The sequence below is a fragment of the Lonchura striata genome, chromosome 6 (genome assembly GCF_046129695.1).
Source record: "Lonchura striata isolate bLonStr1 chromosome 6, bLonStr1.mat, whole genome shotgun sequence".
Taxonomy (NCBI): Eukaryota; Metazoa; Chordata; class Aves; order Passeriformes; family Estrildidae; genus Lonchura; species Lonchura striata.
In genome coordinates this window covers 62,636,317-62,660,146 of record NC_134608.1, presented here as the reverse complement: position 1 = coordinate 62,660,146, position 23,830 = coordinate 62,636,317, and the positions used below count along the sequence as shown (strand labels likewise).

General features: G+C 33.6%; 1 protein-coding gene across 1 annotated transcript in view; it reads right to left on the bottom strand.

Moving 5' to 3' along the window:
- Window positions 1-23,830, bottom strand: part of LOC110481007 (dynein axonemal heavy chain 5) — a 141,753-nt gene that overhangs the window by 70,604 nt on the left and 47,319 nt on the right. The window contains exons 16-36 of the mRNA XM_077784406.1: window positions 22,333-22,504; window positions 20,874-21,019; window positions 18,661-18,823; window positions 17,936-18,178; window positions 16,854-17,044; window positions 16,673-16,772; window positions 15,299-15,435; window positions 13,724-13,925; window positions 12,603-12,838; window positions 11,199-11,417; window positions 10,420-10,482; window positions 9,317-9,555; window positions 8,188-8,428; window positions 7,541-7,740; window positions 6,591-6,744; window positions 5,776-5,939; window positions 4,970-5,126; window positions 3,734-3,946; window positions 2,736-2,960; window positions 1,323-1,495; window positions 54-232 (exon numbers count right to left, since the gene is read on the bottom strand). Coding sequence (XP_077640532.1) covers window positions 54-232; window positions 1,323-1,495; window positions 2,736-2,960; window positions 3,734-3,946; window positions 4,970-5,126; window positions 5,776-5,939; window positions 6,591-6,744; window positions 7,541-7,740; window positions 8,188-8,428; window positions 9,317-9,555; window positions 10,420-10,482; window positions 11,199-11,417; window positions 12,603-12,838; window positions 13,724-13,925; window positions 15,299-15,435; window positions 16,673-16,772; window positions 16,854-17,044; window positions 17,936-18,178; window positions 18,661-18,823; window positions 20,874-21,019; window positions 22,333-22,504 — 3,817 coding nt within the window. The remainder of the gene's footprint in view (window positions 1-53; window positions 233-1,322; window positions 1,496-2,735; window positions 2,961-3,733; window positions 3,947-4,969; window positions 5,127-5,775; window positions 5,940-6,590; window positions 6,745-7,540; window positions 7,741-8,187; window positions 8,429-9,316; window positions 9,556-10,419; window positions 10,483-11,198; window positions 11,418-12,602; window positions 12,839-13,723; window positions 13,926-15,298; window positions 15,436-16,672; window positions 16,773-16,853; window positions 17,045-17,935; window positions 18,179-18,660; window positions 18,824-20,873; window positions 21,020-22,332; window positions 22,505-23,830) is intronic.

The following is a 23,830-nucleotide window of genomic DNA, read 5'->3' as shown; positions in this document are numbered from 1 at the left end:
CACCCCAGAAAATAATTGACTGGCCAACAGCTTACCTTTGGTACACATCTTACCTTTGAAGATCCTCCCAAGTCCTCGGAAATCCATCTGGTCTGAACAGTTGAAGACCACTACATATTTTCCAAGGCACCTTCCCATATCTTTCACAGTTTCAGTTTTTCCTGTTCCTGCAGGTCCCACAGGTGCTCCACCCATGTTCATGCCCAAAGCTTGAGCCAAAGTGATGTAACATCTAAAAGGCAACAATCAATAGATTTCTGTACAGTGCTAGAGGAACTTGCACAAGGTCTGATTTAAGGAGAAAAGGGAAGTGCTGAAATTATATTCCACTAATTATAATTTATATCAGTAAGGACAAAACCCCTTCACTTCATCTCTGATGCAGTGAATATATATTAAGGTTCATTTCATCATACATAAAGTGAGAGAACAGATAATCCTCAATTATCAGCAATCTGTAAGATCACAAGAAGGGAAGAAAGCAGATACAGAGATGCTGCCTAATCTTAGTTTTAATAGCTTGGATACTGAGTTATTTTCTCTGGAGTAGCTTTGAAACACATTATTCTGTGGAGTACAATAATGAAAGATGTCTAACCTTTCCTTTCTCGTCCGTCTTCGAAATTTGATCACACAGTGCATCCCATTTTCATAAATGAAACATCAATGCATAATTCAGGAAAACACCAGCTAATAATTATATATATCAAGACTAGCTCTAGATTTTTTTTGTATGGAATAGTTAAAAAAAATAGACTACAGTCAACCAAACAATGCCTTTATTTTTGCCAATGATAGGTTATAAAGTATTCTTTGTGCTATTTGAGTTAGACAGGTATATCTCTCTGATAATAGGATTGTAATTCTTTCAACATCCTTTTAGATCAAAGCTCTCCAAACTACTGTAACTGAATAAAAATTGCTTTTCCTGTCTGTTCTTTCTTTTGCTTTTCCTGTCTGTTCTTTCTTAGCTCTTTTCATTAGCTTGTCTGTAAACACCTACTTTTGTCTTATATCTCTACATATTTTATCTGTTGGATATATCAGATCCTCAGGTATGTTGGCTTCATGTACATAAGAATGCAAGTCACTTACATCATGAAAGTAGAGACCAGTGCAAGTATGTGGGAGAAAATTATTCACATTATAGGGCACAGAAACAAAAATATTCAAGCATTCCATATCAAAGTACTGACTTTGACAAGACTGTGAAGGATAAACTGCAGAGATCAATGTTGCATCCAACAGGAATGACAAAATTGCTCTTGTAAAAGCTGAGGTTTGGCAGCAAAGATTAAAGGAATAAAATTAGTCTTTTTCACCTGTCTGTAAGAGGTGTTATGACAAGCCTGTCAGTACAGCCCAAGAATTCATTCTGGTATGTAAAGCTCACATCAGTGATCTTAACCACCATTTTATCAGAGTCTTCATTAAAATAAAATCTACATTGTTTCAGCCATTCAAAGTCCGTAGGGCTCTTGATATGCATGCAGCACTAAGAAAAGAGGGAAGACAAGGCTGTGGCATTCATCGTTCACATTTACTTTCAAATTTATATTGTACCATCTAAGCAGTAAATTCAAAGGTAGCACTGCAAACATAGTGAAATATAGTGGATAGTGGTGAATCTATCTGGCTTTTTATCACAAAAATTGCTAATGTATTATTGTTCAATCGCATACTTGGGCGAGGAACTTCAGGTTTTGGATGAGTGTGTCAAAATTCTAAATACAAATTAACAGTCCATAAGCCTCAAACAAGAGTCATTTCAGTTTAACCTTAAAATTGCCATTCCTTTTAGTCTTCTCTGCCACTTTTGCATGAGTCAGAAGTACATAATGTGATATTTGTAACTGCTATGACAACTGCATGAAACCACATGCATATTGGGAAAAAAGATATTTCCTGCAGTGTCATGGTGCTGATAGTATGTAAGGAATTCAACAGAACTGAGAATAAGTCACAGTTGCTCTATTGAATATTAAAATAGGATTTAAAAAAATAATTTAATTTGTATCTAAAAATTACACTTTACATAAAATTATTATACTGGAAATAAATGATTCTACAATTAAAAGATAAATGCTGCCTATTAATAATGGGCCAAAAGTCACTAATTCTTTACTTGGACAGCTTAATTTCAGAATCAGGTCCAGAACTTCCTATAGGTAAAAGGGTATGTTAGCTTTAGTTTTATTAAGCTAAATGCTTTCATTTTCCTTATTTTAGCATCCTGTGTCAGCATGAGAAGGTGCAAATGAATAAAGAAATCCCTGGGTAATAATTAGGTATGCTATTGAAAGTAGAACAGAGAGAATACCAGCTTCAACCTTTTTCCTGTACTATAACTCTATTCATTTTATTTATTTGCAGAAATTCATTATGCAGTCCAGAAAAAAGAAAATTACTTGCAACAAAATGTATGAGGAAAAAGAAGTCCCTAACTGATCATGCTACAGAGACTCTATTAACTTTAGTGGACCAACATGAAACATGACAAAATTCTGCTACTGCTTGGGGAGAGGAAAAGCCACTGAATTACTTAAAAGGAAATTAAGATTTGGTTGAAGCAGCACCAGCACTTTTATTCCAGGACACATAATCATTACAGTAATGAAATTAAATGTTTATCTTATGAGGCCAGAGATCATAGGTATCATAATATTTTCTTATCATTTCACATTATGTAATGTGAAAAACCCTTCATAATTCATTGTTAGTTTTTTAATACTTACAAGACCATCAAAAATGTCCCTCTGATGCACATGAATAGTGATTAATGTCTCATATTTAACTCGCTCAAATGGACTAAGATCTTTTGTTGCCATATCTATCAACATGTTCAGAAGATCCAGGAAAAACTGGTTTGTCTTACGCATAACTTTTTTATCCTGCTTGGCAAGAGTCAAAGCTTCTTCTGAGTCTCTTGTCCAAATCATTTGGATCCCCAATAACCCAACCTTAGGAAACACAGAAGTATATGCGTCATAATTGTTTCTCTTTCACCTAAAATGTACATTCACAGACACAGAAAAACTAAAGCAATTTTTCTCCTACTATATGTATAAAATTACTTTCTATGCATTCATACAGAGTTCATGTTTTGTGTGTCCCAACTGCATTCATAAACACAGTTAAACCTGTACTTCAGTCTCATAGATACTGCCTACAGTGCATTGCTTATACAACTGCTCAATATAATTTACAGCATATATAAAAATACTATATGCAACAAATATACTTTATATAAGTAATAACTAGCCAGTGAATAATTAGTGCTTCAATTTGAAATATTTTTGTAGTAATTCAGAAAGCCTTTATTCCATCTCCAACAACATTCCTGATCACAAGTGAAGCTTCTACTAAAAATTAATTTTCCCTCAATACTATGCTCAGTTTCAAGTCTTTAGCAATACATAGCATCCTGAATATATGAACAAACATACAATTTTACTACTTTTCCTCCAGTAGTCAAGTATTAAGCTTGTAAAGAAATAGTGTTAATTTCATTACATTAATTCATTGCATTCAGCATCTTTTTAAACAGGAACTTAAGGGTAAGTTGTTTTGGCTTCAGCTATGTGAAGCTGAAACTTAAAAGACTGAGAAGATTCAAATAAAATTAGATGCTAGTTCTGTATTTAACACTGGCTGCAACTTTGAATGAAAAGACAAGAAAAAAACTTGATACATATATGAGAATAATTCTTCATTTGTTTAACAATGATATTACCTGGGCTGGATAAGTAGAAAGAAATTCAGTAATCTCAAAACTTGTTTCCTGGATGTCCATAGCTGCTTGGCGAATAACTTGATGAAGGGATAGCTGGGATTCCTTCAACAGAGAACTGAGCCATACTTCCACATTACCTTCAGCCATTACAGGTCTAGTCAGCTCTACAGTCTCACCCTCTCGTGAACTGAATGACAATATACGATCATATATCTAATAAAAGAAAAAAATATCTTGTGGTTTTAGATATATTATTTTTCTTTACAATACCTCATATTTTCCTGCAATCACTCCATTACACTGATTTAAGTAACTAATAAATTATATCAACTCATTCAATGAAATGTAAAGACTATTAAATCATTATTTTGCTATGCAGAAAAGCTTTAAACAAAACACTGCCATGAACAAGGAGACAAAACCTAATATATTGACAATTCCTGAATCTCACTAAAGTTTCAATGGCAATCCTGTCCCATGCGCTCTAGAATGACCCTGTTTGAGCAGGTAGGCAGGAGCAGACTACTCACTGTGGTCCCTTTGAACCTGTCCCATTTTGTGATTCTGTAACATCCACTTTCCAGCCACAATAAAGGAAACCTTGCCCCATTATTGGTGGGTTAGCAGCCTAACAAAATTTACAACTTTAGAATCAAAACTAATGAAAGGAGAAAAGTTAAGGAACATGGAATATCAGAGGAATTTCAAAAGTTTGGGGAGGGAATTATTTTCTAAGAAAATGCATACATAAGGAGAAAATATTGCTATCTGTTCTTGTAAAAGGTATAAGAAAAGTGTTCTTCAAACATTGTGTGTGAAGGTATAGTAAGGGCAGGTCAGAAACAGGAGAGACAGTATATACACTTTTTCTTAAAATCAAAACATGAATGGAAAAATACAAATACAGGCAATGTAAAGATACAAATAAGCTCATAAAGACTAAAAAGTTTATTTGAGAGGAAGCCACAGAAAAAAAGTTCAGTACATGGATGGATTTTTCTGAAATTTAAGCACTGTTGTAAATTTTTGTTTTGCTATTCTACATGAAGTTTTACTACATCATAAATGAGGATATTAAAAAAATCTTAAATGAAGAAAGCCTACTCAGCATCAAATAGTTACTGAATAAAGTAAAACAGCTGAATGCCTTATGCAACTGAGTAGCTCTCTAATTTAGCAAGTATCAGACGTTGTTAATGTGAAGAAATGTAACATTGAGGTGTGGGCAGTACATACCCTTTCATGGAACTTGACGTTTTTAATGTTGTCAAACACATTCAGCAGATGTGCCTGGATATTGTGAGAGTTGGATGCCTGACCAAGAATTTCTAAGAGAGCAGGATCTGACACAAAGAAGAATCGTGGAAATAGCAGGCGCTTTTTCTCCAGGTACCTGTATTTTTAAAAAAATTGGTAGAGAAGCCAGGAAGGAGTAGATGGTAAGTGATATGGGTTAATTTATACATCCTCTACCCTTTAAAAGTGGTATTTCTCACGATTTCTTATACCATTTTTAGCTGTAGCAATGATAATTTTTATCCATCATACAGTCATGTTAAGCATCTGCTTTAAAGCTACTGTTTTAGCATCAGAAATCATTTTATGGAAAACTTTTATTATTTGCTGTAATCTAAACACCAGTAAAAAGAAAATAAACTAAACTGAAATAAAATATTTCTACATTGACTCTTTTACTTGCTCTTTACATCTCTCAAGCTGAAGGTCTCCCAGATCTATGAAAGGTATGAATGGGAGACAGAAATCTAGACTGCCTTCTGGATTGAAACTAGGCTGAAACCAGGTTTGGTTTCAACAAAGACAATGAGTGACACCTTAGCCACAAATCAAATACTTATCCATGAGTTAGTTTCTTTGGAGATGTATTACCCTGCTAAATTGTTTGCTCAGTTCAACTGCATTCATAGTAGAATAAGAACATGATATTTTCAAAGTTCATGGGACAGTACTTGAGCAATTGCTTTTTCCCCAGTTACATAATGCACAACCATCTGACCAAGAACGTGGTTTCATGGTAATCTTACCCTGTGAGTGATTTCTGACAGATTTCAAGCTGTTGCAGTAAATGTGGCAATAACTGTCCCATTATCTCATCTCCAACACAGCACTGAACAACATTAGGTGTTTCATGAGCTCGGGTCATGATTCTCACCCAGGATTTATCAATGTTAGAGAAACACTTTGCTTCCTGTTGAAACATGACAGTGAATATAGAATGAAAGAAAGGGAAGAAGGAAAAGAGAAGAGGGAAAAGGCACCTGCTTGCAGAACCAGCACCCAGCAATCTCAACAGTAATCAACTCACTAGTAATCATGTCTTTTAGAAATACTTCAGCTTAGACACAATTATTTCTGCTTACACAACAGAGCTTATTTTATACTTGGCTGTCAAGCCTACTATGTACTTTCTCTTACATTTCTAGAGAAAAAGACAGAAAACTCATTATATTTGAATTGAAGCTTCCAATCTGAAGAATTTTTTTTTTCTAAAACTAAAGTTAATTTTTAATTTGAAAAATCATGCAGAAATTTTAAGATAAGAATTCCTAGATACTACTATGCTAGCAGTAAGTATTACTACACAAGGCTACTACTAGGCACAATGTTTTAATACATATTAGCTAACAGCTTTACAATCTAAAATCAAAAGATCAAACAGATCATATGATGTTATTATTCTTTCTCACACACTGGCACTGCTTACTAATTTCCTAGCAAGACCAGTTTTGTTAAATATTAAAGAAAATAAATTTATGTTACTTCATCAATTATGACATCACAGTTAAGTTTTATTCTTAAAACGTTGATAAGCAAACTGAAAAAAGGCATGTCTAAAAACCTTTGGAAGCTGTCTTGCTATATCACCACCAATAAAAACAGCTTCTAAATAAATCCACAAGTTCTGCACAGTCAGCCAGTTCTCAATTATATACGTTGTGTTGGAAAGACAGTGCACCCATTTCTGAATCTGTGTCTTGAATGGTGTATTGTATCTACAATGAAAAAAAAAAAAAGAGACATTTCTTTATTTCAAGAAGAAAACAAGACTCTTGAAAAGCAGCATATAAGTCACAGGATGAGGACTAGTTTTTATGCTTAAAATTTTTCAAGTGAAAGTATAGAAACTTAATTCAGCTTGTTGGCAGATCTAAATCCAATCAGTTCCAACTTGCTGCTGTGTACACAAGGTGTATAGCACAGCTCTGATCCAACAGAAGAGGGATGGGAGCAAGACTTCAATTTCACTCCAAGGTAAAGGGACTACTCAACATCTTGAAAGCTGTAAACTCACAGAGTTCCTGAACTCTCCTTAAACCCGTGCTTTTGAGCATCTGCCTGATGATCAGGTTCTGTGTTCCTTATTTATCTGTGTCTTTTGGCATGTGAAATCAGATAAACTTAAGTTCACTTTAATTGGGACTTTCAGCACCTTTGCCACGAGGCAATGACCTATCGCAGGGGCAGAGTAGCAGTGCCTGTCATGACCATAGCATGCCTGCCATAGCCAGGCAGTGTTCTCTCTTATGTCCCCACTTTCTTGCAGCAATGAAAACTTTTCAGCTGTTTATTCAAAAAATCAGAGCTGCAGCAACATGTTTTCAAAATAACTTATTGAGGGCATAAATGAGATACAGTAAGAACTAACCCATGAACAAGGACAAGCAAGCTCTTAAGTTTTATCTAGATGTTTCTTTACCTTCTTATCTGTGATAGATTTGTTCACTAAAACAAAGCCTTTTGCTAATATTTTTATCTCTCCCTCCATTCCCTCCCTCCCTTTCCTGTTACCTGTTATTCATGAGAGAACCAAGAATCATCAAGCTGTCCTCCAGCGCAGCAATCGTTTCTGATGTGCTGTCACCTCTTAAAAGAAGCTCCCCACGAGTTTTAAAGTTTGCAAAGACAAACATCTTGTTATCCCATTCAGCTATCACTTGTTTTAACTTCTGCTCGATGTCTCTCTCCTTCACAGCACTTAGGCAGATATCCTTTTAAATAAAGAGGATGTCAAAACAAGATATGAATCCTTCAAATGCCTGGTGTATGAATCTAGCTCTTATTTCCTTTAACACTAAGTAACATTAGGCTCAGGAGCAAGTATTTAGTGGAAAGGTCTACAGATATACAAATACCTTAGCTAATAATCTGTATACCACATCACAATTTAATCAACTGTGGTGGGAATAAAATAATGACATAGTGAATACTTTTCGTAAGTTTAATGTCACAAAGCAAGGTACCCTCACAAATGGCATGACTTAAAAAAATAAGTTGACACCACAATATATTTGTGTCGTAATTTTACAAAAATCTGAAGTGATAGTCCATTTCTCTGTCCTTTTTACAGAAATGTTCTGATTTCCTTCTTGCTACTGATACTCCTATACTATACAGATTGTTGGTTTCATGTTTCCATATTTCTTCCTTCACAATACCTCTATTTCCTCTTTATATCTTAGTAATGGAGCTTCCATTATATTCCTCAGTTTGAATGTTTCACTCTCCACATCAAATCTGTGTTCAGTGAGATCCATAATCTGGTTCCAGTGACGAGGCATCATTGCTTTACTTGACATGTTCTCAAGCAATGGGCAACAGTCACTGAAGTCCTCTATGGTCTTCAGTAGGTCAAGAAAAGGCTGCCATTCCTTTACAGCACAAGGGAGTTTACAGCACCTACATGGAGATAAAGCAAGCTTTTTCAAAGAGTTTAAAATATTCTTTCTTTAAAGTCACATTATATGGTTTTAACAGCAGAACACATACCTTCCAAATTCAGTTTACCTTTAATTTGGAGTTTCTCTACATGCTTCTCCATGTGAGAAAATCTGTTTCCAGTTTATTTCAATAACTGATATCTAGGTAGGCATCTACAGCTTCCCCTTAAGGAGTGTAGCTGCATAATTTTAATAATTCTGTGCAAGCAATCTTCAAAATCAGTTGAATTGTTCTAATCTCAATTTCATCTTCTGGGGAGACTGATGATATGCATTGCTCTGAGCTCTAGAAAAAAACTCCTCCCCAGGGTTTACTTCTTTAGTTTTTTTTATTCCTGGTTTGAGGAAAAGTTCAGCTTCTATGTGTACAATGTAACACATTTTGTAAAAAAACTATTCATCAATTCACTAACTTGCCTTTGACATCTAGCAAAAAAAAAATATCTCTCATGTCTCTCATGAACAAAAATACTACAATAAAAAGGTGAAACTTTCCTTCATGGACAAAATAAATAAAAATTTTAACATATTATTTTAAAAGGTAGACAAGAATCTGTCTAAGGAATAATAATGCTCAGCTTTTTGAATCTAATTTTTTCTTGATTTTTATTACATTAGTAATGGATAAATTTTTCAATTTAAATTTACGTTTTTCATGCCTCACTAAATAAATACATGCTAATATATGATTATTTGTATATATATACCAATTATATATATATGTATATATATACATATATATATACATATATATATATATATATACACACACATATATATATATAACTAATTATAATCATAATCAATAAGTACTTTAGGCAGTTTTAACACACCATCAGTTTCTTACCTGTTCTGAAATTCCATAAGTTCACTATTAATTTTTTCAATGTCTAATTCCAACCAAAGAATATCATAGTAGCCACTGATTGTGTCAATGACACTGTTATATAGATTATAGAGTTTCTGCAACAGATTCAGCTGCTTCTTTATTTCAAGCAGGTGAGGACATCGAGTAACTGGCAAACCAAAAAGATCTTCTCCACCTGTACAGGTAATGTATTTCCGAAAGAGATTATCACATCGATTCTGAGAAAGAAAAAGAAAAACATTAAACAAAATAGCTAAATAATAATAAATAAATTAAAAGTTAATAAAAACTACTAAATATCCAAGATCCAAAATTATTATTAAAGCTGAATTAGACTAAAATCTATGAAAGAATAGAAAGCTATAAAGAGATAGTAACAGCTTACACTGTCAACAGTTTTGTCAACAATTTTCTTGAGAAAAGTAACTTTTAGCTAGCTTGGAGGCACATCTCTGAAGCTGACAGGAAAACCATTTACTTCATGTGGCACAGTGCCAGAACAATAAATGCTAAGACTGCACTTGAAAGAGGTGAAGCATGACACACAAAGAAATAAAAGTTGGATACAGCAAATTCTACCTCTCCAAGTATGCTGTGCAAATCTTATTGACTATTGAAGAAAGAATTACTAGCATTAAAGCAGAAAAGAAAAACATAATTTAATTGACAATTGCAATATAACTCAGGGAACATAGTAGGAAGTAAATTGAATAGCAGTATGGGAAAAGCAGAAGCATTAAAAGTTGTTATTGTAGGAATAGATATTAATAATGATACAAAGACAGACTTCAACCAAAAAAAAAACAAACAAAAAAAAACACAGTAATGAACAAATTGTCTATAGCCAAATACACTAAACTTGTGGGAAGGTCTTTCTGTTAACTCCTAAAAAAATTGTATTTTAACAGAACTCCTTGCAAATGCATAGAAAAATTCCAACATAGCTTTCACTAAGACAAAACAGGCTTTGCCAAATCAGTAACCCTGTCTATCGATGAAAGTTCATTCAACTACTGAGATTCCTTCTCAGAGTCTTTATGTATTAGCTCATTTGTACTAAGTTGTGTGAGAATTAACAGCACCTGGAATATAGTAAGCCTGTCACTGGCTTCCTGAGGTGTTAAACCAAGCACCATTGGCCCATTCTAAAAGGAAAAAAAAAAAAAAAAAATCAATAAATCAATTTAGAGGGTGAGAATAACCACAACTTATTTCTAATCAGCATTTTCCAAATGCTAACCTCAAACACTTTTGCAGCCTCCAGATCCCCTCCACAGATCAGATACCAAATGAACCAAAGGATGACAGTTAATCTACTAGAACGAACAATATTTTAAATAGATTTTAAAAATTCAAATAAGACAACTAATTGTATTTTTAATGCAGAAACTTTCAATTACACTACAAAATCTATGAAGTCGTAGCTCATTTTTTGAGTAAAAGTCAGCATTACTTAAAAGATGATGCAAGATTAGTTCACCTTCATTCATTCGAATGAAAAAGAATGTGAGAGCTTAAGTCACTTGTACATATATCAGAAAGAAAGAAGAGTTTTCTGATGCTAACATAATTTATCATTAATCCTAGTCTTCACATTTGTTCCTGATAACTAGATGCTTTCCAAAAACCTTAAACATCTCAATTCTTAATTTTTAGGAACTGATTACCACGTTACTTTCATCAGCCATATACAAAACATTAAACAAACCTGCCCTGAACTGAAACCCAAACACCATTTTAACAAGAATAAACCTATTCAACAGTCAAGGTCCATCCTATTAATTAGTCAAATCCAAAAACCTTTCCATGTTCCCATCTCTCCTTAAGAATTTCTCTAATAGAATAAAATAGAAACACATGCCTGATCATAATCTGAGTAGAACTGTGCACAGTCTTCAGTAAAATTCTTCACAGCACTAATAAGCTCTCCTCTGAAGTTCGGCTGCAAAGCAACAAGCTCATCCTGCACTTCATTTGCACGGATTAGCAGTTTTTCCCAAGTGTATTGCAATGTGTCCACCTTCTCTGTCTCTTCCTTGGCAACAAGTAGATCATATTTGCTCAACATAGCATAGGATTCCTGCCAGAAATTTGGATCAAGATACATAAAATGGTAACTTCAATTAACTTTATAAACATATATGGAAAACATATTTAAAATGCTATCATTTAAATTTTTTCAGAACAGAGAATGATTTGTTAGAAAAAAAAAATCTGTTCTTCTTGCATAGCCATTATCAAAATTGGGCAAACCAATACCAACCTGGAAGAAACATCTGCATTTCTTTCTCAGACCATTGATATCAGCTTGCATCACCAACATATGAACAGTCTACATAGTGAAAACCCTTAGTGATTTTTCACTAAAACACAAATTATATTGACTTTCTATAAATTAGCACAGGGTAGGGTAGCAATAAACCTGTGGCAATTTCATTTGAAAATTTTTTAATGAAGTGGAATTATTTCCATTCATACTTTCCAGTTTGATCAAATTGTAGCCAAATTGCAAAAATGGAAACGTAACTGTCTACTGCAACACTGTGGAAAATATGCCAACCTCCCTTTCTGAACTGAAGAATCACTTCTTGTGCCTCGGGACTCAAGGCTCCTGCTTGCAGAATTGGAAACTTATCATGAAACTATGGGCAATCAGGAATCATGAATATGTCTTAGGAAGAAGAATTCTACTGAAAAATCAAAGGTGCATTTTGCCATATTATAGCATTCTTAAATAAATACTCTGGTCAGGAATGCAGAGAAACAGTTACCATCTGTTTTTAAGCCTGCCATTTGTCAAATGTTCAGTAAATGCATTCTATCACATTAACTTTTTTAGGAAGTCATCTGCTTTTGTTTATTTTAATTTATACAGCTGATAAAAGCAATCAATCTCATGTAGTCTGCTTAATATTATCTTTTTACTCCTCTTAAGGTTTAGCTAAAAAAAAACAATTAAGAATCTCATTCCTTTTCGAACACAGATTTCTTCCACAAAGTATGAAAAGATTTCTTGCATTAAATACCTGTATTCTCATCTTCCTTTTACCTACATCACTCGATTTCTATACTGTTCACTAAACCTCACCTCAGCAAGTTTACATTTGCCCAAATCAGAATTTCACACAAAAAGGTTTATAGAAACACAACAGGTCTGTCACTCAACATTCAACACATATTAAATCATACATTTTCAAAGTTCACTGTTAACCTTTAAGCCAGAAAATAACTTCTCTCTTGAAACATGCAACATTCCTACTAGTACCTCAATGGGGCCAATTTGGGAGTCAATAGAGATCTGTAGTTCTCTGATCTCTTTTAAAGCTGACATGGCTATTCTGATGTCATCCAGGTCTGTAATGCTGCGATTTAATTTCTTGCCAGTTTCCTCTATAAAAGTCAAAATAGCTTCCATCTGTGTTCTGTACTTCTTATTGCAATGACACCCCAGCAATGTCATCCAAGCTTTAGTTTCTGATCTAAGTGCTAGCTTCAGATCAGCTAAAAATATTAAACAATAAATAGATATTAGACATTGCAGATATTTGTTAAGAAGCACTTTCAATCTTTTAATTACATTTGATCTCTTCAGTGGCAGTTCAGTTTTTTTGATCTAACCCTTCACATACAGAGATGATGAAATCACATGGGCACCTTGAAGGGGTTTATAAAATTGCTTGCAATTCACAATTGCTTTCCACCTGTTCTTCTCAGAATTTACCATCTTTTCTACTGGAAAGATCATCTAAAAACATTGAACAATTAATAGATATTAGAGATCATAGATTTTTTTTTTTAGAATGTGCCTACTGGAAAGATGAAGTTGGTTTCCATACTCGTCATCTTGCTTATTTACTATTATACAAACTTCTGTCCTATACATCACTAATGAATTGATTTATAGTCTCATCTAAAATATTTTCAAAAATTAATCTTTAAAAAGATAACATGAGGAAAATTCGGAGTCTAATTATGAAAGCTGAAGAAACAAAGTTTGATCATAGCATTGGTGGAATTGTTAGATAGAAAGGGGTTCAGCCGTCTCACTGCATGCAATTGGGCAAGGAGAAAAGTAATAAACTTATCATCTTACTCCCATGAAATATGTACCCCTGGGAATCAGTGACAGAAGGATGGGCAAACATCTACCATCCAACCCATAAGTGAGCAGGCATATCCAGGTGAGGCAATAAACTCCAGCTAAGCCTCACAGATATTCTTGTGTTAGTGTTTTCTTTGCAGCATTTACAGCCAGAACAGAAAACAGCCATTCTCTCTCTCTTTCTCCTTTCCATTTTAATCTAGCTCACCCATCCAAAACTGCCACATCTCTCCTTCCTACTGGAGTCAGAAAGTACATGTCTCTGGAGAGAAGCTGAACTCTACCAGTGTACAGTGCAATAGCTCCCACGCAGACGTATTCAGGCTCAGAATTAATTTTCAGGTCCAGGTCTTGGAAATGCAGAATTTCAGATTCAAACTCATAGAGCAATGGGTTTCCCACCATGAATTTATCAATGGTTTCCTCCTTGTCTCTCTGCCATATATGGTGGTAACAACTAAACCTCTCCAAAGCTGTAAGAACTTCCTGAAAGACATTTACAAGTTCAAAGGAAGATTCTCAGCATCATGTATATAGCATGCATATAATTTCTTAGCAGCTGCTCATTAGAGTACACTACAAACTCCATCATGGAGCAGGTTGAAGCTCCTCACGAAATAAATGGTTGCTGGCAAATTTATGCTAAAGGATAAGTTCCATTACTGATCACATTATGCCAGAAACCCTATGTTCATCACATCTAATTTGTCAGACTAGTTAAAACATTTGCCAATTAAGTGAATCTTCAGTCAATAAAATCATTGGAATTAGTGGGAAGTAAAGTTTAAAACTAAGATACAGTACACTTGTCCTTCCCTGCCATTTCTTCGGCTAGAAACTGAAACCTGAGCTCCAGGGCCCAACATAAAAATTCGTTCTGAAATAATTAAGCTATGAGACAATTTTTTTTAACATTAATTTCTACACTCAATTCAGGTCTCTTTGATTGGAATATCACTTAATGAGTGTGAAAGAGAATTATTCTTTTGGTTCTCAGGAGCTCAGAAAAATGTGAGAAAGTTAAAGTTAATTCATCACTGCATCTAATTAAACAAGTAAATGAGAGATGAGTGCTATGAGAAATAATCCACATCATGACTTATAATAAATATAGTACATGCAAGCATTTAATGCTGGCCAAATTATAAAAGTTTACAATATGACAAAATACCATGATAACTATCCACCATTATCAACTACTCAGCAGCAGCCTGGTAGTTATGCTTTAGTACCAGTGAAGTTACTATGCCTTGAGTCAAAGATTTTCACATGGCAAGACATAAAAGATTGGACCAGCCCCAGAAGAAACTGATGCACAGCTCCCTAAAGAAATACAGTTTACTAAGGGTGCATAGAATAAGAACCAGGCAAAGAAGTTATGAATATCCTTTAAGATATGCTTTAGAATAGAATAAGAACAAGGTAAAGAAGTTATGCATATCCTTTAAGATATCCTTTAAGATCCTAACCTACACAAGCAAATCCTATGCAGCATTTTACAAATGCCAATCTGATAGCAAATTTTCCTCTAAAAACCTTCATAACCTCTTTGTAATGTGGCAGAAATCATGCTGGCTTCATTAGCTACACACAACACAGCTACACTTTTTTATGATGTTTTAATTTATGCAATATTCAAACCCCCAAGTCTTGGAGCAGAGTACATTTGATGCAAGTTACACTTTTAAAGCATATTTGCAAATTTTCAGCCAAATGTTTTCCTTCCACCATCCAAAATTTTTTCATTTTTACATATAATCACAGCTTTAAATGCCTACCCTTATTACCCAAGTATATTAAAAGCTATACATTAATATCCCTCAGATAGTGATATCAAATTACCATCTCAATTGTCTTACCCCTTTTGTAGAATTTATGGCACTGCTGAGTAAAGATACTAATTTAATAATTTCTTTATTCTCTGAAACATTCTTGAAGTAGCTCTGGCTTTGCACTGCATCAGATGAACTGAGTGATGCTGCATCTGATACACTATCTATAAAATAAGATTCAAATACAGAAGCAGGCTTAGGACAGACATACTGGTTAGGAGAAGTAAATTCTTATAGACAAAACAGAATGACATTTTATCAATAAGCATGCACGTTAAACTTAGGTGCTCCTAAAGGCAACTAGAAGTTAAGGAATCCAACAAATTCATAAAAATCTCCATTTTAGTAAAATGGTTCCATTCAGGTACCCTGTCAAATTTGGAACAAGTTTCACACCAATCTTTCAAACAGATTATGCCTTCTTCTCTTCTCCCTCAAGGTTTATTCTGTATGCTTCACCTAAGTGATTTATTTATATTATCAGCATTTGCTTACTTATATATTAGCACTAAGCATTTTTATTTTCTGAAATAGCGCACAATTGACAATTTGAAATACAAATTAACATTAACTCTGAGAAGATGGCCATAACCAGTCCCCAAAAAAGACATCATCATTTTTTGTTTCATCTCTTGCAAGCAAAATTCTTAGTTTTGAAAGATTAATTTAACTTCTTAACCAGTTCAAGTATTACCATCTTACTTTTTAGGTACATAAGAGAGAGATAAGCTAAAAAGTCTTGAATGTAATTTTTTTAGTATCTCAAGTACAATGTAGAACAATTAACTTTGTTTGATTTTAAACTATTTCAGAAAAGAAAAACCCAATCAAAGATACCATCTTAAATTTTCTTGAACTAATGACTTCAACAACTTAATGTCTGGTCACAAAACAGAATAATGAAAAGCCTTTTAGAAATTCTAGTCTATTCCATCATTTATATACAATCCTCTCTACACCAATATTACAATTTACATCTATTTTTTTTATTCACTACCAGGTACTGTGAAAGTTCAACTTACCCTTCTTAAAGGGTAAGCACAAGTTCTAACATGCCATTTGAACATGCCAAATTACAAACCACACTGGATAACCATGAAAGATTATTCTGTAGCAAAATTACTATAATTGTAAACAATATATATATTATAACCCAAAGCATTAAAACTCTTCAAGAAGCCCAAAAAAATCCCCTTACTCAAATCCACAGAACAACAAATGGGAAACCTGGTTTCTAACCAGAGATTTCTTCTCTGAAGCAATTTAAAATCTATGAAGTTGTTTAAAATATACCAAGTCTACTGGTTTTGATGTATTTTGTAATTAATATCTTCCAATACTTTCTGTATAAATCACATTTACCTAACACTCAAATTTACTGATGTCAGAGTTTATCATTACCATGGCAGTTTTTCTTTCCAGTCTCTTTCATTCCATCATCAGAATCACTGTCTCTGCTCCCAGTGTGCAACAGAAAAACTTTTCTCTCTAACACTTTCTCCTGAAGAGAGAATAATATTTATTTTTCATTTGCAGCAGTTTTTCACCATTTGTTCTAAGTAAGGCTGTTAAAGACACCAACCTTGGATATTCTCTCCTTACTCCAATGTTGAACTCCTTTCATTACTTTCACAATACTATCTACAGCTTTATTAAGCGTCTGCTGTACCTCATCCAAAGAGGGTGTCATGATGATATTAGGTATAGATAGGTTAATATTAGTCCTAATTATAGGATAAGCACATTTTTTCTGCTTAGACATACTGTGATTTTCTAAATAAAAGACAAAAACAGAAGACAAAAACAAAAGGCTGTTCATATTTTTTTCAAGACATCAAACTAGGCATTGTTTGATATAAACCAACAAACATATCTCCTAATGTAGAGTATTGATGTAATTTCTGAAGGGAAAAAGAATTCCTGAACTACGGCTAACCCCTACAGCAGCAAAAAAGAAAACTAAGTGCAAAGCTATTTTTTCCATGAAGCTTCTCTTCAACTTTCTCTGTGCAGCTAAACTCTGTTTAGCACAAATTTTGTTATCTGGCTGGTACTCCCAGTCAGCATATTAAATTGGGCACAGAACTTCCTAAGAGTCTCATAGTATTGTATGCCTTATAAACTACAGAGACCAAAGACAACTGACCTTATTTTTGTTTCTTAAAGGCATGCAACAATAAAACGCTTCAAAACTATGCTCCATCACCATGTATGGAAATGTCTGAAGGCAATTAGTAAGAGAAAAAAGACACCTCTATTTTTTTTTTCATACGGTTTTATGTAAAAGGCAAGGGCAAAGAGATCTTGTCAAGTTATCAAGGTCTTGATAACTAAACAAGTTAGTTTCTAACATAACTTGTTAAAACTTTTAACAAGTTATCAAGGTCTTGTAGAAACTTATCTATCAAGTCTTGTTCCAACTATAATATTGGCTTCAGAACAGTACAGTGAGTCTTTAGAGAAAGAGCATTGTACTGTCACAAGAAAAAAAAAAACATTGGAAATAGACAATGCTATTGATTACAACTTAACAGGACAGCTTAATCAAAATCCCTTTGTTTTCCCCTCTTTTGCATTTGTGAGTCTTATTTATACAGTTATGAGATATTACACTGACATTTTTCTTTATATAGCCTAGAGACCAATGTACTACAATGTAGCCACCTAAGAAGTTGATGGTGGAAGATGCATGAATGCGCTTGCGGATAGTCTCCAGAGTGTGTCGAGTGACTTTCAAGAGGGTATCAATGTTACGATCATTGAAGTAAGAAAGCAGTTCATTGGCTTCTTCCTCTAACTTTTCTAAATCCATTCTCTTGCTCTTTGCTGTAGAAGGTAGGCCAGCCCACATTTGACCGGAATTTTGTGAGGAAGTCAAGCTTTTTGATCTTCTTTCCTCTTCTTTTGCTAAAACATCATAAATCCAGTTAGTTAAATATACATAAGTAACTTGAAAATATCATCATGCAACACTTCCACAGGTGTCTGAAATAATTTTAAGGAAGGGCAGAATTACTCAATTGTAATCTGCACCCCAGTGTAACAGGCTTATTCCTATCTGCCTTCTTATTCAGTACAAACTGGCATGATTATCATCAAAATTTAAATATTATTTCTTATTTTCTTTCTCTGGGAAGTCCAGCAATTAACCAAGGCTACTAAGTACTTCTATGGCATGAAACTTTCAACATCCAAGTTAGATAAATAATACTGACCTATTTTGTACATGATAAATGATTGTTACATTATTCATTATCCAGGCAAATCCAAAGTCTTTAGACTTCAGATGCTAATCAGTACTTCGGTCACCTAAGCTATAATGTCCCCGAACACAAATTATCAGCACGAAAAAGAAAGAAACACCAAGGAATACAATACAATCTTCTTACCTGTATTCTTGGCCCTTTTTTCACCACTGGGTACAATTGACTTCTCATCTTCTTTACTGAATTGTTCCTTGGTGTCAAGTAACATGTTTATCAGATCATTAACAGCGGCCTCCACCAGTGAGCTTTGTAAGTGTAAAGTCCTAGATCCTTTTATGCAGAGCTGCTGTTATCAAACCAAAACAATATGCTCTTATTGTCACAATTCTCATGTCAATTTCAAAGTCATAGCAGCCTTTATTAACACAAATGTCAAAGCCTAAGATTTGTGAAAAATAAGATCTATATACAATATTAATTTAAAATTGGTTTGTTCCAAAATACAAGATAAACAATAGATCAACAAGGCATCATGAATTACTTTCAGCATTGTTTTGGCTTCTTTCTCAAATCACATGATTCATTAGTAATACCATGAATCAATGTTTATAATGCCTAGTTTCACTAAAAGAGTCCCAAAAGCAAGGGCTTCTTCATTTTCTTAACTTTCCAATGTAGAGATGGGAGAGTCAACACTTCTTTTAATCATTGCTGGTTTACATTAATTGACTGTGCCATAATGAGTATTAGCCAACCATATATCCCATTTACAGTTAAAAAGAAGATAAAAGCTATAAAAGATATATTTATTATTAAAATAAACACTAAAATTATAAACTGGAGAGAGAAGAAATCAAAGAATGAGATTAAATAAAATTCAGAAATTTGTTACAGTACTGTGCATCTTTTTTCTCCAATACTTATAATAAAATCAATCAAGTATGCCTCAGCTAACTATAATTTTTATCTGCAATTGCTTTTTATTTTTTTACTTCTTTGGTATTTTATATTTCACTCAGCTTAAACAAACATGACTACCTTTGTTCAATTAAAAATCAATAACTGGAAATATTCAGCCATTTTCAAATTTTAAGATAATCTTTGGCCTTCCTAATGGTTTTGTTGAGTTGAGATAAAAGGCAGATGTGACTTGCAATATCACAGCAACACTAAACAAAGTACTCTGGGATTTTCCCACTGGGTATTTATTTTTGTTGCAGAAATTTCTTTAGAAATTTAAAGACACTTGCTAGGTGACAGAAGTTATTTCTAGTCTCCTCTAAATAAAAATTACAATAAGCTTACAAACTGTTACTATTTTTATTGTACCTATAACTGCGGTTCTTATACCACTTACTTTGCTATCTCAACTCAAATGGCCATTGTAATTATTATGTAGCAGTTTAACTTTTCAAGTTACCTTACTGGGCAGAGCTGTTTTTGTGCTCACTCACATATTTTTGCCTTCGTGAATATACATTTTAGTACCTGTCCTATCAGGAAGGTAGCAGCAGGATCAAGAAAAACAACTATGGATTGTGAGGCTTACAAACTGCTACTCATTCCATATATTATTTTAAATTTTACTCTATATTTAACAACACAGTGAGTTGTTACAATAGCCAAAATAGAAAAGGTCAAAGAGTTAAAAACACTAAGGTAATCAAGAAAATTAATTTGTAATAGTTATTCCTACAAGAGAAAAGGAATGGGGATTATCTATTTGATTTTCTACAGTCTTTATCAAACCAAATTTTATTTCAGGAGAAAACACGTTAGACATTACAACCTAAAATGCAATACCTTACTATTGCCTCACAAAATTATTCTGACATAATTATGACTTTAATCAGCTTTCTAACCAGCTGATCTAATCAGTTTTCATGCTTATAGTTAATTACCCTCAACATAAAATCTTTTGATGTGGTGAAGGAAGGGTGTTTTCTCAGACTACCATCATCCAAGTACTCCTGCATATATTTTTCACATCCCATTACCAACTCAGGAGAGTTTGAGATACTCATTACACGATACTTTCCATAGTATTTACTCTCCTCAGACAATTGCTGGAGAATTCCCTTATTTAAACAGGAATAATGAAAAAATATATACTATCACAGAGGCAAACTTTTTGAGTGCAAGAAAGCACAAAAGAAATATCATACACTATCTGGCTTGATATTAATAATGAATAGAAAATAATAGCTCAGCTCAGCTCTCTTTACATTTGGCATTTCTGTTCCTTTTTATGATCCTAGCCAAGCAAGTGGGGATTTCCATTGTATCCCATGCATGCTTCATTAATTCTGCATTCAGAATTTTTTATCTCATAGAAAAGAAAAATATCTAAACTCAAAGTCATCTATCTGTTCTTCATGAAACTTTTATCTACTAACCTTAGTCTTTTGAAGAAATTCCTCACAGCTCTGTGGTTCATCTTCTGGCAACATACAGAGTGTCACTTCACTCATTTCTTGAAGGACAGCATCAATACGAAATTCAACCAAGTCATTCACTCGATCAAGCAATAACTCCAGCCCAGCTTTTGAAGAAAACAGAAGATTCAAGACAAGCTTAAAAGTTTGAATTAATAGCCTTTGCAAAGTCCCCCAGTGTTCTTTTACCCCAACAAATTATCATTATCAACTGTATATGAATTCTGCACCTTAACCAATTTACTTCAAACATCTAAACTTTTATGGCAAGCTTCACCACAAGAATCATAATTATCTTTTTGCATAACAAATACTTACTTAGCATATGCTATCTACATGTTAAAAGATAAGTATAGTATTATAGAATATAAACTATTATACAAATGAATATTGTATAGCTTTTTATAAAAAATAGTATATATTATAAATATATATAAGATTAACTTAAAGGATATGTATTTCAAACATGAAGACATTAACATTTAATTGAGGGCCAACAACATTTCATCTTCTCCTATACCTTGAACTTGTTACAACTTGGAGAATCTACTAGCAACAGTAAATTTCAGCAAATAAAAACTCTATGATTCAAACAAATGTTAGAGGCCAAACAATAGTTAACAGAAAACAATCACTAGAATTTTAAACTTTAATAGCAATCTGCTCTCAATGCTGAAGCTGAAATAGCAGAAAATTACTTTTATTATTCAAAATTTAGTTAAGTATAATATCAGACTGGCATCCAAAATGCACTTTAATCTGCCATTTCAACTGAAGAAAAAATCCACTATAACTACCTATGCAATTTCAAGAAGCAAAATCTGTTTGTTGTATTAATTAAGCTGAAGAAAAAGGAATTTAGTATCTTCAGAAAAAAAACACATCTCAGTGCAACGTTGTGATAACCTTTTGAAAACACTACAAGCTCATCTGTTTTCTAAAGCTGTTGTCCAAGATATGTGTGCATTAGTTTTAAAGAGACTGATGTTTAAAAAAAATATTAATATGAAATGCTATTGAGCAATGACAGTGCCAACTGAGTCAGTGTTTTATTCCTTGAGAAGTTGTTTTTTGTACATTATAGAAACAAAAAAGCAGGACTAGGAAAAGTATGGAACCTAGGAACTCTTTTAAAAAGTAGCTATCATTCTTTAAATTCAGAATACACTGGGCATTTCGCACTATATTTTATGTTTGGTGTAATCCCAAGCGCCTAACATACAGTAGTAAAAATTTGATGAACATAAAAGACAAAAAGAAGGTGGTGTTACAAAACAAATATTTCATAGAATACAGGACAGGTGAAAATTCTGATAACTTTTATATATAAACCAATTAAGTGGTTTATATACTTACATTACAATTCGCATATGTATAGAACAAATAACTATAAATTAATGGAAGGAGGCAAGTAACCTACCTAGCTTAGAAAAAACTGTATTAATGTATTTCTCAATATTTAGGGATGTCCAGTTCAGCAACATTAGACCTGGCTGGATAGCATTATCTACATCTACTAATTGAGGAGCTATGAGTTTTTCAAAAGGGTGTTGTATTTTCAGTTTAATTCTTTTGTATTCTGCCAACATCACCTGAAATAATGAAAATATTAGTTAATACACACTCATTGAACCTCTTCATGTGCACACACTTATTACCTAAACTAAGAAAATTAATCTGTATGCATATTATTTAATTTTTTAAGAAGTTATAATTAATTGCTTGGGAAAGGTTTTCATTATTTTTGGCAGAAGTTCACTATTTGTTGCTCTTTATATCTCTATATTTTTTTGTTGCTCTATGTGAAGCACTGCTTCACACAGAAATCAATCTTTGATTGCACTGGTGCTGTGATGGTGTTAATTTCTTTTTCAATGTCTCTCATGATGCCATGTTTTAGATTTGTGACCACAACTGTGTTACTAACACACTGATATTTTGGGTATTGCTAAACAGTGCTCGTACAGCATTGAGTCCTTTTCTGCTTCTCACACCACTCTGCTGGTGACTGGGGACACAAAAGATGCTGGGAAGGAATGTAGCCAGGAGCCCAACTGATTATTTGGATCCCATACCTACGACATCATGCTTAAAAAATGAAAGTTGGGAGAAGAAGGAGGGAGGGGGACACTCAGAGTTATGGTGTTTGTCTTTCCAAGTAGCTGTGATACTGCCTAGTTTTACCAGATTAATTCCTTCTTTTTTTTCCCTTGTGCGTGCACCTCTTGCCTTCCCTATTAAAATGCCTTTATCTCAACTCACATGTTTTATATTTTAACCGTCAGATTATCTCCCCCATCCCAAGGAGGGAAGTAAGGGAGCAACGGTGGGACATTTGGTTGCCTACTGGATTTAAACCACATAACAGAAAAATCTTGTGAATTTCAGTTGGTAAATGAGTGCTACAGAAGACAAAAAGCTCAAGGAGAAAACTACATCTAGATGAATTTTCCAGCAATTCTAATAAGATCAGCCTTACCAGAACTATATTATACTATTTTCTTTCTAATGCCTCTTTAACTCGCTGATCTAGTTTCACATGTTCATCAATAACATTATGACTTAAAGTCATAAAGATTCTATGATTTATGGGTTTTTTCATTTCAAAGCAGTCCTTTAAAGCTATAGGTTTCTGAACATCTATTTTTGAATTCCCATCTTGAGTCATTGGGAATCTTGTCTGTTCATAGGCAGATAAAATGATCTAAAAGACTTAAAAGCCAAGAGAAAGAAAAGTTTAATCTCTTTTTAAACTGCTCCACAGACACAGGTGTAAAACACCAGTGTCAGAAAAAAAAAGCTGCTACTTGCTGCATGCTTTATACTTTTTAAAAGCAGACCACCTGTTCCTCCCTTCCAGGTATCCTGTCAAAACAAATGCTGCCCAATGTTGACTTCATTATTGAATGAGAGATGAA